The 14,640-nt window shown below is 43.5% G+C and overlaps 1 protein-coding gene across 2 annotated transcripts; it reads left to right on the top strand.

Moving 5' to 3' along the window:
- Nucleotides 1-211: 211 nt before the first annotated feature.
- LOC142587933 (BEN domain-containing protein 5-like) lies at nt 212-14,079 on the top strand. 2 transcript variants are annotated; one of them, XM_075699312.1, is made up of 4 exons: nt 212-593; nt 1,902-2,001; nt 8,119-8,332; nt 13,955-14,079. In XM_075699312.1, the coding sequence occupies exons 3-4, from the start codon at nt 8,143-8,145 to the stop codon at nt 14,062-14,064; spliced, it is 300 nt and encodes a 99-aa protein (XP_075555427.1). In that variant the 5' UTR covers nt 212-593; nt 1,902-2,001; nt 8,119-8,142; the 3' UTR covers nt 14,065-14,079. The 2 variants fall into 2 exon arrangements, with proteins under 2 accessions (XP_075555427.1, XP_075555425.1); XM_075699310.1 differs by having other exon boundaries at nt 215-593; nt 1,902-1,988.
- The last annotated feature ends 561 nt before the right edge of the window (nt 14,080-14,640 follow it).

The following is a 14,640-nucleotide window of genomic DNA, read 5'->3' as shown; positions in this document are numbered from 1 at the left end:
TCTTTCTGCGCTAAAGTATAGCGGATAATATAAACTGTGCGATGGTTGTTTATGTATTGCAACATCTATATGCAGTTGGGCGCAACAAGGCACAAAGCGAGTGTGTGCTGGTTATTATTTTAGTCATAGCGGAGGCCAACCAAACTCCCAATTTCACAGGTGGCGCCACCCACCACCCCGTTTCAAAGTGGTTGCTCATAGTATCCATCCACCAATCTTGTTCTCTTGTTTACATGTGCTGTCGGTCGTACGAGTTGCTACGATGTGTTTGTTTGATCGTGTTTTTGCGTTTGCTGTAATGAATTGTGACATAGTTCGCGTGCACAAAAGTGCCAGAAGATAGCTTGTGTCTCGCTGCAAACTCGCGGTATGCGTGGTGCGCCAGGCAAACGTGGACCAACGATTTTCATGCCATCGAGTGCGTTCCCTTTGTCCGTGGTGGTTGTGGAGAGTTCGGTGGGCGCCGCAAAGAAATGATGCGCATTATTAGCGTTCCGCAGGTCGTCCACTACGCAACTGCATGTATGCGGGAATAACTTTGCAGCTCCGGCAACTTGGAGGGCGCTTTTCGACCGCATCGTACCATTTAAAAGGTGAGTACACGCATGCTGTGCTTGCTTCTCGTGTGTGCTTAGAGTGCCTTGCGAGCGTAAGAAATCGAACTCCCGCGACGACATTGACTGTGCCGATGCTTGCTGAGCGTTGGTTGACATAATTTGCTTGCGCAAGCTTATTGGCTTAATGCTAAATTGAAAGTCTTGGTGAGCGCTTCCTTCCGGTGAGAGGGATTAGGTTCGGCAACAGTCCTCATTTGCGCGAGCTGCCACTTTTCTGCTAAAGTTGGATAATAAAGACTCATCTGCCTCTTTACCTATTCTTACTGCAATGACGTTTCCTCTCTTACTTATGCTTCGAGGTTGAAAATAATGTCTGTTTACGCGGTTGTCGGTTTGTGAGCAGTTATTGGGAAAAAGTATAAACACCATGCAAGTGATCTTGCGCGCGACAGCGACGCGATGTAGATGGTTGTCGCGCTCGCTCGTTCCCTACAAGTCGTACCCCATGCGAGCGGTCTTGCGCGCGACAGAGACGCGATGTAGATGGGTGACGCGCTAGCTCGTTCCGTACAAGTCGTACCCTATGCGAGCGACGACATTGAGAGCCGTCTCCCCGGTGTTGCCGGTATGAGGGCAGCAAATACGCGCCAAAAGTGTGCTTTATTAATTTAGTTTGCTGTGTTTTACTCAAAGGAGCAGCGTAAAACATTTCTTTAAAGTCTTGCAGTAGGTTCTTAACCTTGCACGTATCAAAATAGTCGTTTGCTTGTTCCGTGCAACAAGCGGTAGTACTCGACTGATGTACAATTCCGGCTTCGCGCTATTGTCTGTTCGCTCATAGCACTTCTGGGCGACGAGCGACGAATTCTAGATTTCCAGAAGCAGGCGACAAAGAACGAGCGATATGTTCGCGCGACGGCCCGTTTTCTCGCTCAAAGCCGTCGCGCACAAAATCTCCCTCATAGGGTTCGGGCAAAAAAATTTAAGCAATTACGGCTTGCTACTACTACAGCTTACGTTTTGAGACAAGGTGTTTTGACATAACTTTGACATAACTAGAGATGACAAGGGAAAGTTGCTTAACTGATAGAAAAAAAAAATGAATTGTTACGTAAACAAACATTTGTTTGTAATGTACTGTAGCTGTAGGTCTTAAAAATTTTATTGTCATGAAGAGGTCCCTATTATCACAATATTCATCAGTAACTTTGACCTTGTGCTCTGTTCCCACCCTGCAGTGGTGCAAACATTGTTTTTGTGACTTTTTCTGTGCTCCTTGCATGTGTTCACAATGACTTCTTTAAAGTGCCACTGCTATAAGTTAACACAGAACATATCTTGCAGGGGCAAGGCCGTGACCAACAACAGTGTCCACGTCAGGGAGGAGCTATGGCTGCAGCAGCACTGTGTGTAATCGGATGGTCTGGTCAGGTATGACTGAAGTGTATGTGTTTGCAAAAGTAGGATCTCAGTATCATTCGTCAATAAGTTTATGGACATATTACTCAGCAGTGCTTACTAAATAGGCTAAATATCTGCTCAACTTTATTCAACTTGCTGCTTATTTGTGTCTGTAGACATTATGTACACATTACCTTGCTCACTTTAAAGCTAGACCTAACATGTCTTGAGGTTTATTTTTTCTTGCATCAATCACTTGGCTGCACGTTACATTTTATTTTGCTTAGTACACATTATATCTACCTCTTGTTATTTTGTTTTATTGATTTGAAACTTTCCTGTGTTACACCTTTTATATCCACATTTTTTTTTCGTTTAGGCTACACGCTTGTGCAGTTTCTGCACACGTAAGGATTAAAAGTGTAATGGGCCAAATATGTCACAGGTCTAAGCATGCAGCATGGTTACCATTGTTTAACATTGGTATTACAATTATTGTGAGGTTTACTTGCACGAACAAGACTAATTGAAAAAAGTTGGACAAGACAGTGCACTAGACTTCAACTTACAACCTTTATTCAGAAAACACGCAATGAGGCCCCACCTTATGCTCAAAAATATCTGCAGACAGATGCATAAATAAATGTTCCACATGGGAGGAAACCAAATGCGCAACAAAGCCAATACTGCCCAAAACAAACCATTACAAAGCATTCAGCAGGTTCTTCTCAAGGTACAACAAACACTCCTTTATCAGTTAGTTCCAGTGAAGGAGTGCTTACACATTCATTCATCATCAGCCTTTGAAATGCCAAACACCAAATATTTCCTTATCTAACTGCCTGCCAAACCGTCTGAGCACTTGCTTGTTTTGAAAACACAGGTAGCATTTACGAGCACATCTTCGGCAGTGGTCAGCCAAATGGGCAGTGCCTGCTAGAGTGTTTACAGCGTTCCGGTGCTCCCTAAGCCTCTCATTCAAGAACCTGCCCTTTTGTCCAATACAGCACTTTCTACAGGGAAGTGAAATCTTGTATACCACCCCCACATTGCAGTTAAAAAAGTGGGTGACATGCTCCTTAGTGCATGTACCCTGATTCTCGGCGTTGCTTACCAACCTGCACATTCTTGCGAGCTCTAGTGGCGCTGAAGAAAACACCTACACTGCACTGGTTTGCCACATTGTTTAGGTGATGGACACCCCATGTACAGATGGCACATCCACAGGGCACCCACTGGCACGTGCGTTATTGCACCGAGCAGCTGCCAGATCTGTTTTTACCTCTTTAATGAGGCTCCCAGTAGTTGACACCAAAGTGTTATCGAGATACCCAGCCCTACATAAATGGCTCGCTTGTTGCTGAGCGCTGCAGGAAACCTGGTGCACAAGATTTAACCAGAACAGCTCTCGGGCAGCTAGGAGCTATGCATCCTTTAACATGGAGTATGCCAAACGGTAGTCGAGCAAGGGCTTCGTTTTCCTAAGAGAGTATATATAATAAGGAAAGTATGATTTAAAATTATACGAATATCGAATGATTGCAGGTGATCATCTTCTGGCAACTCATGTGTGAACTTGAGTCCTACTGAACACTGTTCGAAAACACCCACAATGTTTTTAACAGCAAAGCCAGCACAACAAGAAAGTCATTAGCACTACCACACTGCCCACTGGACGTGCCGTAACGCATGTCGCAGTGGTAGCCGTGCAGCTCTGCCATACATACACAGGGTGTCCCACCGCCTAGAAGAAAGGTGGCGAACAAGTTTGGTGTAGGCATTTTTTCGGCACCGCTAATGCTCACAAGAATATGCAAGTTGGTAAACATTGCCGGGCGTCAAAGTACATGCACTAAGGAGCATGTCACCTGCTTTGTTAACTGAAATGTAGTGGTGGTATGCTACATTGCACTTCCCTGCGGAAAGTGGTATATTGAACAAACAGGTGCCTGAATGAGTGGCTTGGGGAGTACCGGAAGGCTGTAAATGCTCTCACAGGCGCTGGCTACTTGGCTGATCACTGTTAAAGTACCCATAAGTGCTCCCCATGTTTTCATAGCACACAAGTGCTCAGTCAGTTTGCCAGGCAGTTATATAGGGAAATGTTTGAGGTGTTTTGCATTTCGAAAGCTACTGATGAATGCATAAGCACTCCATCACTGGTACCAGCTAATAAATAAGTGTTGTGTCTTCAGAAAAATCTGGTGAATGCTTTGTAATGGCTTCTTGTGGATGCTTATCAGCTTCTATGTGCATTTCGTTATCCCCTATGTGGCACATTCTTTTATGCATCTGTCTCCACATTAACTGAGCATGCGGTGGCCTGTTTGCATGTTTCTTCTGAATAAAGCTTGTCAGTAGAAGTCTACCGCTTTGGCTAGTCCGACCTTTATTCCGTACGCCTTGTTTGTGCTAGTAACTATGTCACAGGAGCTGTGTCAACGCCAACTAGCCTAACCTTCTACATTTTTTCACAATTATTTCTCAAGTTCCCAGAACAATAGACACGAGCTTGAATTTCTTTAAATGGTAAATGAAGGCCAGTATTCACTGTGCTGTAAGTACTACAGCAGTGAAGAGTTTTCTAGTAAGCTTGCTTTCTTTCTCTACATTTATTTATATTCTTCTTAAGCTATACCCATTCATGCAAGTAGGCATTGTGGCAGAGTCTGTGTCCAGTTGCATCGTTTTCGACTTTGTCTATACTGCATAGACCACATAGTTGGTACATAGTTCAGTCTATTGATGCACTATCATTAAATAAGCATGCAGTTTTGCACATGCAAGATTGCCTGCTCGCTATTGCTAAAGCATTTGCTGGTTATTGCTATGTTGCTCATCAAGTGAACTTGATTTCAACAGCACCACACAGAACATCTGGCAGTGGCGTAATTTTAATAGTGACTATCAGCCAACAAGCTCTAAGTCTACAGCGGTCCAGAAATAATTCTATTACTTTGGGTCTCTCCACATATTTGGTTAGCACAGTGGGCAGTTTTCTATTTATTCTGCTTGGTGCTGTTCACGTGAGAATATTTTCAACTAGCAAGTACAAAGTGTAATGCTGTCAAAAGCCTTTGATTACTGGGCAAATGAATTGAAAGCATGGTACGTAATCCAAAAAGTATTTTTCACAAAATACTAGTGTCAAGAACAAGCATCATATGCACTGCAACTCATGGTTTTATGTTGGTATGCAGGTATCTCAAGCTAAGGGTGCTTGTGCATGTATTTTCCACATATTAGCTAATGCTTTAGCTACATGAAACTGTCTATGTTCTGGCTGCTGAAGTCAAATTTGTGGTTGATGAACCTGCTTGTTTTTGCTGTGCACTTACATTTCTGTTGTTTCTTAAGGGTTGTAGCCATGTGACAACTGATGTATTGCAGCAATGTCAAAGGTAGCTTCCACCCATTATTGCTACAGTGTGCCAACAGACACCTGTCGCCGTATTGGTGCATTTTCTGAGAACCAGCCGTATCCTCTAGGTGAAATTTGTAGTGTCGTTTTGAGTTTGCCAGTCAGTTCATATAACTTGAGGACAAAATTTACACAGTGAAGGAAGGGAGACCATACAACATGACCAGTGATGACTGAATATTTTGATAGAAGGAATAAAAATAACACTGAATGTGTGCTTATATTGTGCACAAGTTCCTTCAGAAGGAAAATGTGAGTTGTAATACAAAGGCAAAAAATCACAATAAACAGTATATGCGTAAAAAAGGTGAATAGTCAGACTAATTTCTATCCCTTGTCATCTAGAAATGACGCCTTTTTTCATGCATTCATAATGGGGGCTTGCTCACACGTCTTGTGGTATGCCTCTCTGATTTCTCTTGTCAATTTTTCACCGTGGGTGGAAACAGATAAACTAATTTAATCTGGCCTAAAGCCCTATCGCGGCAATGCACGGCCAAGTCAGACGAGCATGCCGGTCTTCTCAGTAAAATGTGGTGATTTCTTTGGTACATATGTAGTTCCTGGCCTGTCAGCTTCCTAACATTGGAATGCAGTACACTGCCCCTAACACACACTAGACATATTTCGTGGTATGTTTAACCAAGCGTACCTCGCTTGCCTGCTCGCTTTTCTCAGTTCACTTGTGGACTGTGCGGCATACCTGCCTACTTTATTTTTTCTCTCGAAATATGTGTGCATAGCATTCCACAAGCGCATTGAGAAAGGCGTCCAGGCAAAGAAGATTTGTATAAATTACCACTAAATATGTCTTGTGTCCGTCATTAGTAGTGTATTCTATGCCTCTGTTCATGTGTATGTTTGGTCAAATGCACAGGGTCGTCAACTCTTGGCACGAACACGACTCAGCGTGACCACGCCCCGCGGAGTGCCAGCGTGCATGGCGCAGGGGGGATGTGGAGCTTCGTGTCATCTGCTAAAGTGCGGGAGCACGCCATGCTTTAGCGGATGACACATGACATGAAGTCCCACCTCTAAGCCCCTGTGCGCCTGCGCCGCTTAGCTCCGTTGCACAGCCATGCAATGCGCGCTGGCAATCCGCGGAGTTCGGCCACTCTGCACCATCTTCGTACTAAGAATAGACGGTCTTGTACATGGGGCAGACTGGCCGCTGTATAAGCATGTGCCCAGGAGAGCACCATTATTCACTCAAGGGACAAGCATGCTCGTCCCACTTGACAATGCATTGACACAACTGGTGATGTACGCCAGATTTAGATTGTTCATCTCTTTTGTTTACTTAAGGCAACCGATTGATCAACAATATCACTGAGGCATACCATTTAAAAAAGAGGGACATCTGTCAGCCAGTGCTCATTATGATTGCATTACAAAGAGGAATACTCTCTAAATGACACGGAATAGTGATCACTCCGTGCTTATTTGTTCTATTTTTATGCAAGTACTGTTTATCATGATATTGTACATTTGTATTGCAACTTGTGCCCTTTGTCTTAAAAGATCGCTTGTGCAGTGCAAGGGCACACGCAGTATAAATATTATCTTAAATTTTTGCACCAAAATTAATGTTGAATTGGTAGCTTTTGTGTCTTGTTGTCTTCTTTCTGTCCCTTGTATCACTCAAAAGGTAAACATTAACGTACACCAACTTAATTACTTGCCCGTCAGTGTTGATAAACATGAAATGTTGTTTTCAGCCAGAATATTCTTACCATTTCTCATTTCCGGTCAGCATAGTGCTAATCCTTTGGCTTTTTATAAAGCGTGCTAATATGTACTTCTGATTAATGCAAAAGTTAGTTCTAGTTGGTGGTAGCTGAACTTGGACATCATGACAAGTGCAAGGGCACACACACACACAAAGAGACACAGTCTGAACGGGCGCTAGACATCAACTGAAGGGCTTAATGACAAAAAACAGCAACGAACATATTGCGCAAAAACCTACAAAAAGATGTAGAAGGTGCAATTGTCCCTAAAGAGAATTCCGCTGCCGCTGTACTAGCGCTGTACTGTTACAACAAACATTTCAAACCTGGTCGCAGTAAAAGGAGCGTGCACACTGAGTTCTGAAGTTTGAAGTTGTGACGGGACTTGGCGCATTCGTCGCTGCAGTTTAGTCATGACGAAAATATAACTGCTGAGATGAGTGAGTGGTGCGAGTGGTTTTCAGAGCCCACAAGGGAATTCACTTGTTTTCAACCATGCAAGGGTAATCTTACTTTCAAGGCATGTCTCCAATGTTCTTTAGAACAAGGCCATGTAGTGTGTGATGGTGGTGGATTTTGGAGACTGGCGCGCGTAGGTCTCTAGGTAACGTGCTGCACTGTTCTCCGTGTGACACTGCAATCTTGGAGGCCTTGACGTCACTCGTTCTTGCACTGTTCTCTGCATGGCGGTGCGCCTATTTGAATCAATTGTTTCGCTTTCTCTGTTAATTTCATTATTGCAAGGTTAGACTGTACGAAATATGAGTGTTTGCTGCCCTTAAAATGGGAAAATTTTATTAGTTTAATCCTTTACACAAAAATGAATTTCTTGGTGAGGTTGGGTTTAACCCCAGTTTTTTTTAAACTTGTTCGAGGGGCAGAAATAGGAAATTATAGAGTTGCATCAGAAATTGACGGATCTAATTAACCTATATCATATTGTTTTATACAAGTGCGTTTTAGTGTTAAGAATACTGCTCAGGAAAAAAACACTTCATATCTATTGCAGGTACAGATTGGTGTGGGATTTGTGATGCCACTCAACAAGTGGCATTACATATTCAAGTCTGCTTCCGACGGAAAGTACCCATTAGAGGTGGCATGGCACCTGTGGACACCAGTGCAAGCAGGTGAAAGCAGCCTGACTGGACAGGCCTGCCGGACAATGTGCCGCGCATCTTGGAAGCTTCCGGCAACACCGGAGAAAGTGGCTGCTTTGAAGAGTAAGTCAACAGTCACCTCATTTGAGAAACATAACTGCATATCTACAAGTTATCTGAATGAGTTAGCATTACATGATGTATACAGAGCGACAAGAAATGCCAAAGCAAGAATGAGGCAAGTGCCTATATATTATATCTTTTTCTTCTGCTGTATATGCACTGTGTCTCGACACACAATTTAAATGTCTCTGTGGGTATGAAAAACAGCACAAGATAATTTCGGGATATGGGTTTCCGGCGAAAATCGCCCACAAAGTTTCCCCCATAATCAGTTTCAATTAAAAACAATCAAGAAAGTCGGGTGGCTACACGAGCGGTTAATTTTGACAGGACCTTGATAGCTTGCATTCACCTGCTGCTCATTGTCTTAACAGAAGTGAACATTTAAGCACCTCATTGTCTTTGAAATTTCTAATGTAGACTTGGCATGCGTTATTGTAGCTTTTCACGCTGCAGCTTTCATTTCACTTTTTTGAAATAATGCTTCTCAAGAAAATTGGGTTCCTACACAGCTTGGCAAATTGTATGGTCTAAAAGAAGCTTTTTAAACTACTGCCGTCCAAAGTGTTGACTGTGGTCAACTGATGTGCTGCTTTACAATCTGCAGCGTTCACAGCCATGCAATTTCAAAACACTATTCTGATTATTGGGATGTAAAAGTTATAAACAGGGATAAAGTGCCTCGGAAAGGGTGGCCAACGTTTCGTTAGGAGGACCTATCTTCTCAAAGGCTGCCTCGTCATCCTCGGCATGTTGGTTTTAAAGTGTTAGTAGAGTGACGTCACATGCAGTTGTCAGGAGTGGCTGGTTGTAAAGGGAGAGACTTGAAGGAGAATGAGCGCGGTCACCTGATGTCTGTAAGCATGATTCCTAAGACGTAGGAACAATAGTGGGAGTGGGAAGGCGGGGAGAAAAGGAGAAAAAAAGAGACCAAGAGGGAAAGAAAGAACAAGAAAAGAAAAAGAAGGGCATAGGAAGGTGTTAGGGAAGCAAGAGGTTAGGGAGCATTCAGGGGTGTCTTTGGCAGCATGTTCTTGTGGCTTTAAAGGAGCCGGTGAGGCGGTCAGTGCTCGAGTAACAAAAACAACCCGAAAAGACATTAGTTGAAAGAATGACTTGAGTAGCATAGCAGCAATGCGTCGGATAATTTAGAAGGAGTTAAGATGGCAGCAAGGAGTCTGGAATGCAGTGCATAGGGTAGCTGGAAGGCAGCGGCACGGTCTTTCTAGGGACGTTAGTCCCAGTAGCTCAACGTAGGTGTCGTCACAGCGGTATGCAGAAGTGGCGATACCCTGTGTGGCTGAGGCTCCGAAGAAGGTATCCTGGCGCCTGGGATTTTGGAATATGTTGGTGAGGGTGTTTCGAAAAAATAGAATAAAGAACAGACAAATATGGGGGCGAACTGAAACTGGAATAACAAATAAGAGGGTGGCATGAGCAAAAGCGGGCGGAAGCAGATGTACATGGGAAAACATATTTATGCGAACATATTTATGGGGATTCTACAGACTTCCTATTGCGCTGCACTGACAGGCCCCACACATACCTACGATACATAGACGACATATTCATAATATGGTGACATGGTCAAGACAGCCTAGATAAATATGTAGGATTTCTAAATTCTTTTCAGCCAACAATAAAATTCGCATCAAAATCTTCAGTGGAGCGCATAAACTTTCTGGACTAAACAATATACATTGACACTGGGACACTAATGACAATGCTGTATGGAAACCTTTTGACAAACAACAGTACCTAGAATATACAAGCCACCATCAAGCCACACTGCAAAGAAGGCATCTTTAAAGGCCAAGCACATGGCTACGTCACATGTGTGTTGAAAACCAAGACTACATAGATAGACTTGATCACCCTAAAGAAACCCTATCAAACGGGAACCACCCAAAGAGTGCCCTTCAGAAAGCCTGCACCGATGCAACCAAACTTGACTGAGCCGACGTGCTCAAGCCCCACCCTAGGATCACAAGAACAGCGCCTCTTCTTACTACTAAATTCTCACACTCCCAAACATGAACAACATCCTCAATAAATACTACCCAATTCTCACCAGCAACCAGAAACAAGATTTTTCTTGCCCTGCCCAGAGTAGTCTTGAGATGCAACACTATAATATTAAGGATATTCTTGTATGTGCCAAACTAAAAACAACAACAAAGTTAGGAACCAGTCCCTGTGGCCGCCCGGGTGCTCTACATGCAAACATATTTAATCTACTACTACAGTATTAAGTACAGCATCAAATTACTCAAACAACGTAACTTCGAGTTTCATCTGCACATCAAGCAATGTAGTCTACTGTCTAGAATGTGCCACTTGTAGCAAATAATACATAGGTGAGACAGGACAAAAAAATCATAAAAGACTGAACGGTCACCGCGCAGATACAAAACAATTTACCTAAAGGAGTAGCCAGCCACTTCAATGAACATGTCATATGTGACAAAGCAAGGCTCTATAGACTACAAATTTCCGCTCACCTCGCTAGAGGAAATATCTGGAATCATACCTCATACACAAGTTTAAATGCCTACATCCAATGGGAATCAATTTAACACAGCAACTTAGAATCTTTAAAAACTTTAAAGCTGTAACTTAAATCGGAAAGCCTCATGTCATCAACCAAGGCGCAAAACACATTGTGCCACCAGCTAAACTTAATTCTTAACCTCACCTATTCCACCGTTTCAAATTTTTACCTGCTTACTACTTAATTTAATATATTCTTTCGTGTTTTAATGTTTATATCAACTGTATGACCCCTTTTCCCATGTACACCTGCCTCCGCCCGCTTTTGCTCATGTAACCCTCCTATTTGTTATTCCACTTTCAGTTCCCCCCTTTTGTCTGTTTTCTATCATATTTTTTGAACACCCTCACCACCACAATCCAAAATCCCAGATGCCAGGATACGTTTTTCTGCGCATCAGTCACACAGGGTATCACCAGCTCTATATACCACTGTGACGACACCTGCGTTGAGCTACTGAGGCTGACATCCCTAAAACACCATGCCTCTGCCTGCCAGCTACCACATACATTGCATCCCAGACTCCTTGTCGCCATCTTAATTTCTTCAACATTACCCGACGCGTTGCTGCTACGCTACTCAAGTCATTCTTTCAACTGATATCTTTTGGGGTCTTTTTTGTTACTCGCACACTGACCGCCTGACCAGTTCTTCTAAAACGGCAGAAAGATGCCGCCAATGATACTCCTGAATGCTCCCTAACCCCTCACTTCCTTAACACGCTCCCATGCCCTTCTTTTTCTTGTCTTTCTTTTTTTGCCTCTTGGCATCTCTTTTTTTTCTCCTTTTCTTTTGTTTCTTTTCTCGCCGCCTTCCTATTCTCACGGTCTTGTGCCCTCGTCTTAGGAACCATGCTTACAGACGACAGCGCTCATTCTCCTTAAAGTCTCTCCCTTTACAACCAGCTGCCACTGACAACAACTGCACGTGATGTCACCCTACTAGTCCTTTAAAACTAACATGGCAAGGCTGACCAGGCCACTTTTGACGAAGATAGCTCAAAAGTTGGTCAGCCTTTCTGAGGCACCTCATCCATGTTTATAACCTTCATACCACTGTGTGCTATTCCATCTGTCAGCCGCTTTCTTGATTTTAGATGTTCTGATTATTGAAGTTTGTAAGACATGGCCTATCAGCACTTTCGGCATACTTTCAGTGATCTCATTTTATTTAAATAAGAATGAGGAAAGAACTGCTACACAAAGAAAGCACCTCGAACATTAGTCGCATGTACGCTCTGATCTGCATAGCTGATCTTGTTCTACGCAAAGCATCCTAAAATTTTCATGCCTCTTGTCGGTGCCAAGAAAAGCAAGGTGCTGGGCATCATGCGGAATTCCAGCGCTTTCCGCCAGCCTGGATTAGAAAGGACTGTATAGTGTGGCTGTAACTGGCATTCTTCTGCCAAGATTCAATTGTTTTATGGATCAAAGTACCAGGTACTCTTGTAGTCGCATCAACACTCTGCCGAAGATTTCATTTCCTACATAAATATGTTTTTTTTTAAACAGACGAGCATGAAAGATTGCTCTGTATTACGTTAAGATGCTTCTTTGGGCTTTTTTTACATTGAAGATGTAGGTTACCTTAGCAAAGTAGCAATATGGAGATTGAAAAGCAGAAAAAAAATGGCAGATCCCATGCATTGTGAGAATCGATGTACACGAAGCACACATTGTTTGCTTTGATTGACAATAATTAACGGTGATGTTAGTGGCAAGTTTGTAATTTTTTCAGTGTTTAGTCCAATACGAAAGTGGCGAGTTGATGTTAAGCATTACCTTGCATGCACCACTTCTGTTTGTCTGCATAGCCCACAGAACACACAGGGAGATGTGTTTGCTTGAGGCGTTGTTGCGAGTCATTGTTCATAATCTCTGAGAAGGAATGGAGCGTTGTCATTGCCTCACATGGCGCACCGCATCATGGCAGAAATATTAAACTTTAATTGAATTATGAGGCTGTGCATACTTCAATTAGCTATTGTAATTGTATGTATACAATGTATACATAAATTCGCGGTCTGCACTACATTTCACTGCGTAGCGAAGACGCTCCTGTTCTGTGTGACACTTCTTTCAAGTCTGGGTGTCCTCGACGTCGAGTGCACGCCTTGCTGGCGCGTGTTAATGGGCTCCTTCTACATACATGGCGAACACACTGTTGAGATTCCAGCTCAAAGCGCTCTCTTCAGACTAAGGACGATTCTAATGTTTACACTATCACAGCCCAGCAGCTGCATTTTTCTCGCATAGAAATTAAAACCAGCACAGCACGTGCAATACACACTAACGGTGAAATGCTGGGGCAGCAGCGCCGGTCAGGATGTGCAGAGGTGAGCGCCATCTAGTAATGTTGCAAGAAATCCAACGGCAGGCATGACAAGACCATAGCAGCTGCAGCGCCCGTAATGTTGGGAGAAGAGGCAAAAAAAGCTTCACTTTAAAACATTAGTTGCCATCATTTGCAGCTAAATAAAGCTTGCAAGCCAGCCATTATACAGCTTTTACATGAAATCTTTTATGCCTATATGGCAAATGCTAAAGTTACGACTTCCTCACCAACTGCACGAGCAACAAGTAAAGCTAACAAATGATAGAATGGACAAATCAGACAGCTTGCACCTTGCATCTCCCCTGCATGCGTTAGAGACAGTGTAGCCAAATTGTGGCTCTCTGAATTTGACAAGAATTTGGGTGGTTGAAGAGCAGACAAATTATGCAAAATCAGAAGCCAAATATCCACCCCATAAGGCTTTGAGTACAGCTCCCATGTGTCTAAATTTTGCAGTTAAGCCAACCTCCAGATGAGAAGAGGCGTGGCTTTGGCAAAAAACATACAAAAATTCCATGTAAATCTGCAAAACAATGTGATGCATGTGTATGCATACTCACTGCAAATAAACCTGTGCTGGCTTGCGTCCTGGGTAGCATGTTTGTGTGTGACATTTGCTGCATTTTGTTATCTTAAACTTTTTTTGAAGTGATTAGAGCAGATTTCCTTCATTCACTTATTGCTAGAAATCATTGGAAAAACAATTTACTTATATATTTATTGCACTCTCCTTTTAGACTGCCTGGCGAAATACATAAGTGACCATCCAATGATGCCACCTGCACCACATCCGGAGAACCACCTTGCTTCCGTGCGAAAGCACCTTTGGAGCTCTCTTTTACACTAGCAGGACGCCAGAGCAAGCGAGTGGAAAAGTAAATACAGTACAAGTCAAGTGATGCTTTTTCAATAAAGTGTGATGATATGCTACGTAGTATGGTGCTTTACATATTGATTTGTTATGGCATGAAAATAGCCGCATCTTGGCAACATGTATATACAGACTGTACACTTCACAAGACTCAACATCACATAAAGATAACCCGTCATGAGCTTCCGAATGGCAATGGCTGCTCCTTCAATTCATCACACAACTTGCCTTTGACGTGCTGCGCCCACGATGATATCCAACCCAGTGCCCACCGTGCCACCCATCACCCACCGTGCCGCCCAGCACCCACTGTGCCCAGCAACCACCATGCTGCCCAGCACCCGCCGTGCCCAGCAACCACCATGCCGCCCAGCACCCACCGTGCCACCCGTCACCCACCATGTCACCCAGCACCCACCATGCCATCCGTCACCCAGCATGCCACCCGTCACCCAGCATGCCACCCACTACCATAATCCACCATGATGATGGATGATGGATTCCACTATGCCCAGCATCGGGCAAATTTTCAATAGGGCAGCTTCTCATTGT

This window comes from Dermacentor variabilis, chromosome 7, assembly GCF_050947875.1.
Source record: "Dermacentor variabilis isolate Ectoservices chromosome 7, ASM5094787v1, whole genome shotgun sequence".
Taxonomy (NCBI): domain Eukaryota; kingdom Metazoa; phylum Arthropoda; class Arachnida; order Ixodida; family Ixodidae; genus Dermacentor; species Dermacentor variabilis.
Note: the sequence above shows the minus strand (reverse complement) of the source record. Positions and strands in the feature narration are given on the sequence as shown.

Bases quoted from the DNA above. Each gene is read 5' to 3' on its own strand.
- LOC142587933 (XM_075699310.1), top strand. From the start codon at position 1,947: ATGGCTGCAGCAGCACTGTGTGTAATCGGATGGTCTGGTCAG. The intron at 1,989-8,118 runs GTATGACTGAAG...TATCTATTGCAG, and splicing joins TAATCGGATGGTCTGGTCAG to GTACAGATTGGTGTGGGATT. The intron at 8,333-13,954 runs GTAAGTCAACAG...CTCTCCTTTTAG, and splicing joins GAAAGTGGCTGCTTTGAAGA to ACTGCCTGGCGAAATACATA.